General features: G+C 52.2%; 1 protein-coding gene across 1 annotated transcript; it reads left to right on the forward strand.

The window, feature by feature from the left end:
• Window positions 1-1,029: 1,029 nt before the first annotated feature.
• LOC123494778 (uncharacterized) lies at window positions 1,030-1,941 on the forward strand. The gene is made up of 2 exons (XM_045231162.2): window positions 1,030-1,468; window positions 1,669-1,941. Exons 1-2 carry the CDS (start codon window positions 1,055-1,057, stop codon window positions 1,762-1,764), a joined length of 510 nt encoding a protein of 169 aa, XP_045087097.2. The 5' UTR covers window positions 1,030-1,054; the 3' UTR covers window positions 1,765-1,941.
• The last annotated feature ends 2,642 nt before the right edge of the window (window positions 1,942-4,583 follow it).

Raw genomic sequence — 4,583 nt, forward strand, 5'->3', positions numbered from 1 at the left:
TGACTAGGGAACTAAATCATGACTACTACTACCTCTGTCCTGATTTATTAGGGCTCCTTGTAGTTTGGGTCAAACTTTGACATTTGATTTAACTATTAAAAAATAAGTTATATACTCTAAGAATAGTATCATCGAAATCCTCTTTCAAATATGAACCAAACAATATAAGTTTTGTGACATACAACTTATAATTTGTTAGTCAAATATACGGTCAAAGTTGGACACAAAATACGAAAGGGACTAATAAACCCGGACGGAGGTAGTAATAGTACTCCCTCCGGAACAAATAAATACACTACCAAATAGTAAGTATATATTTGTTTCTAAATATAAGAATATTACTATTAAATACTACTATACCAAAGATATAAGAATAGTAAATACTAGTATACCAAAGATATACCTAAATATAATAATATTTAATAGTAGTATACAGAAGATAATCTATAGTTAAATACTATTAACTCCGTTCCAAAATATAAGAATATTACTATAAAGTACTATTAGCTATGTTCTAATATTTAGTAATAGAGATAATATTCTTTAGTAGTGATATATCTTTATTTCTCATTAAATATAAGAATATTACTATTAAATACTAGAATCCCAAAGATATATCTAATAGTATACCAAAGATATACAACAATTAAATAATATTACCTCTGTTCCAAAATATAAGAATGTTACTATTAAATACTGTCACAGCTATTCTTATATTTAGTAACATCGATAATATTATTTAATAGTAGTATATCATTGTTCCTAAATATAAGAATATTACTATTAAATACCAGTATACCAAATATATATCTAATAGTATACCAAAGATATACCAAAATATAAGAATATTTAATAGAAATATACCAAAGATATGCTACTATTAAATGCTGGTATTAAATAAATAAATCTGTAGTTCAACACGCGGTCCCCACCTTGGCCCGTGCCTTCCGTTTCAGTTCATAAAGGGCAACACATGCTTCTGCTCCTCGCTCACATTCTTCTCATCCCAATCTCCTTGACCCACTCCGCGCGTGTGCTCGACCGATCCACCGCGATGTCTAGCTCCGGCATCAACGCCATACCCGCAGCCAACCACGAGGAGCAGAGCCTGGCGGCGCCCGCCCCGCCCCCTACGGCCGCCGTCGCCGAGGTGAAAGGGAAGGTGCTTGCGCAACAGGCGCCTGCGCCGGTGGTTTGCAAGCGCAAGTCCGGCAGAGACCCGCAGAAAAGCCCGCCCCCAGCGGCCACCAGAGAGGAGCTGGAATCCCGGGAGTCCCGGGAAGGCCCCTTGAAGGTCCTTGCGCTCCCGGTGCCAGGGGCCCCGCGTACTCACGCTGTCTCCGGCGACAAGATGATGAGATGCGCTCGCGCCCGCACCCTGCATGCAAATGTTGTCTCCAACGACAAGATGGTGAGCCGCGCTCGCGGCCCCACCCTTCATGCAAACCCTGTCTCCGATGACAAGATGGTGAGCCGCACTCGCTTCCCCCTCTCCTACTAGTGATTTGAAGTTAACCGGTGCCTAATGATTTGAAGTTACTGACAATCTTTGATCTAGTCATGTGAATTAGTACTAGTGCTTACTGAATTACCTGATGTGTATGTGCAAGAACTACGTGGTGTGTATATGTCCTTGAACTTTCTAATCGCTGGGTTCTCTTGTGGCAGATGGACGGGAAAATGAGATGGCGCCGGTCCAGGGGGTGCCGCCCATGCGGGGAAGCATCGCGGCTTCAAGCTCGGTTGGTAAGTACTCCATACTAGTTTTTCTGTCAGTATCACGGCTGTTTTTTGTCATCATTAGTATAATGATATTGGACTGAAGCTCGTCAACTCTTTCGATGCTGTATTTTTGGCATCATTAGTATACTGATATTTGACTAAAGTTGGTTAGCTCTTTCCATGCTGGACTTTTGGCATCATTAGTATACTGATATTGTACTGAAGCTTGTTAGCTCTGTCCATGCTCGGTTTTTTGTCATCATTAGTATAGTGATATATTGGACTGAAGCTGCACATGTTTTGTTTCCATTAACGTTGGTCTAGCAGTGCTACGCGTCAGTCGGCCGATCGTAGCCGCCATACAAGCCTTATTTTAATCAAGTTCCACCCGTCACTGCATATATTAATGTTGGTTTTGGCACTAGCTGCGTATACAAACGCGAGCACCGGCACTGTGTGGCAGCATGGAAGACATATGAACTGTGATAAGAAACATAAGAAACATGCAATGCCTAGAAACATCTCCGTACAAAAAAAAATTGGCATGTTATAGGTGTCAACAAAATTAGTCGGCTTGCCAGCCGTCGGATCTGACACGTGAAGCATTGGATCACACACGCGGCAGCAGAGAGAGTGGAACCCGTCTTCCTCCATAGCCTCCACAAAACTTGTTTATCCCCCACCCCTCCCCCATCGTTGCAACAGACTATTATGTTGTTGCCGCGGCCTTCCTCTTCCTCTCGCTCAGCAGCACCTCCCTCTCGTCCTTTCTAACACAGCAAAGAAGGAGGAGGAAGAAGAAGAAGGACGTAAGGACACAAGTGGTTTTGCCGGAGCACGAACTCCGCCCGCCGCACGAACGGCGTCCTTTTCTTTCCCTGAGCCCGAACTCATCCGCAAGCTACAACAGAGGAGAGAGCTGGCCTTATACCCGCGCGCACGCACGCGCTACGCCACTCTCTGCACGCATGCACACCCCACATCCCGCGCTTTCAGACCCACTCACCCGACGCGCACGTACGCAGTCGCCGTAGGCCGATTCCAGCGCCCCGACGTGGTCGCCACTCCGTTTCTGTCGCCTACACACAACGGCCCACGCGCTCGAACGCGAGGACACACACGCACGCACAGACACACACAACGCACGGCCACGGACCCGGTGCGTCCTGGCTCGCACCCGACGCGTCCTGCGGTGGCTTATGCCCAACACTCACTCCCCTAAGCCACGAACTACAGCAGGTGAGTCCATCGTCGTCGATGTCGCCATGGCCGTCGCACCACACCGCTACGGCCTCCGCCGTGCCGTCGACGTCATTGTAGCCGCCGCCGCCCTAACGTCGCTGCCACGCCAGCCACCGTGCCGCCGTGCCCTTCGCGTGCACTCCCCACGTCCCCGCGCTCCCGCCGCGCACGTACGCGGTCTGCACAACCAGGTCCAGCGCCTCGACGCGGTCCACTCCCGCGGTCCCGACGCGCCCGACAAGTCCGGTGCGCACCCATAACACGCACCGGTCACACCCGGCTCGCCGCCGCGCTTATTGCCCTACACCGCTGCACCGTCAACCGCAGCGCAGCGCCTCCACGGTTGTCGCGCCGAGCCGCCGCGGCCTCTGCAACACCACGCAGGTCCTCCGCGACCTCCTCGTCTCCGCGACCGCCACTGCTCGCCGCGCGCACGGCATCACGCCACACCGCCGTGGACTCGCCGCGCGTTGCCGACGCCACGCGCTCGCCGCGCGCCCGGCATCACGCCACACCGCCGTGGACTCGCCGCGCGTTGCCGACGCCACGCGCTCGCCGCGCGCCCGGCATCACGCCACACCGCCGTGGACTCGCCGCGCGTTGCCGAGACCTTCATGTCCGCCGCGCGCCGCGCGCGCCGCGAACGCCGCCGCGTGCCACGGCCGCCCCCCGAACCTGTGGCTCTGAATACCAATTGTTGTTGCCGCGGCCTTCCTCTTCCTCTCGCTCAGCAGCACCTCCCTCTCGTCCTTTCTAACACAGCAAAGAAGAAGAAGGAGGAAGAAGAAGGATGCAAGGACACAAGTGGTTTTGCCGGAGCACGAACTCCGCCCGCCGCACGAACGGCGTCCTTTTCTTTCCCTGAGCCCGAACTCATCCGCAAGCTACAACAGAGGAGAGAGCTGGCCTTATACCGGCGCACACGCACGCGCTACGCCACGCTCTGCACGCATGCACACCCCACGTCCCGCGCTTCCAGACCCACTCACCCGACGCGCACGTACGCAGTCGCCGTAGGCCGATTCCAGCGCCCCGACGTGGTCGCCACTCCGTTTCTGTCGCCTACACACAACGGCCCACGCGCTCGAACGCGAGGACACACACGCACGCACAGACACACACACATGCACGGCCACGGACCCGGCGCGTCCTGGCTCGCACCCGACGCGTCCTGCGGTGGCTTATGCCCAACAATTACGTCAGCCCCTCGCAGCACCTCACGTCCATGCTCTGGCGCATCCCTGATGTCGCCTGGTATCATGCAAGCACTATTACAGACGGCGCGCCGGCGAGGAACATTGTCTTACAACCAAGGTAGTTGCATTGATGCGACCACAAGCCTCACCCCCTTGTTGCATGGGTCGTGGCTTGTGGCACTGGTCGTCGGCTAAAACACCCCCTGTGAGAACCTGCAGTTGCACCACTGTGACAACCCCGTGGGTCTATGCATGGTGGAAATAGAGCGAATGGATATGGTGAAGAGAGAGGAATACAAGTGAGGGGCATCTGGCGCTAGAGCGAGCTGACTCATTTCCTCCTAAACCAGTCTGTTGAATATTTCCATTTTCTTTTGAGAAACCTCGTAAAAACGTTGCAACATGCGAGCATGTCTATACAAA

This window comes from Aegilops tauschii, chromosome 7 (assembly GCF_002575655.3).
Source record: "Aegilops tauschii subsp. strangulata cultivar AL8/78 chromosome 7, Aet v6.0, whole genome shotgun sequence".
NCBI classification, from domain to species: Eukaryota; Viridiplantae; Streptophyta; class Magnoliopsida; order Poales; family Poaceae; genus Aegilops; species Aegilops tauschii.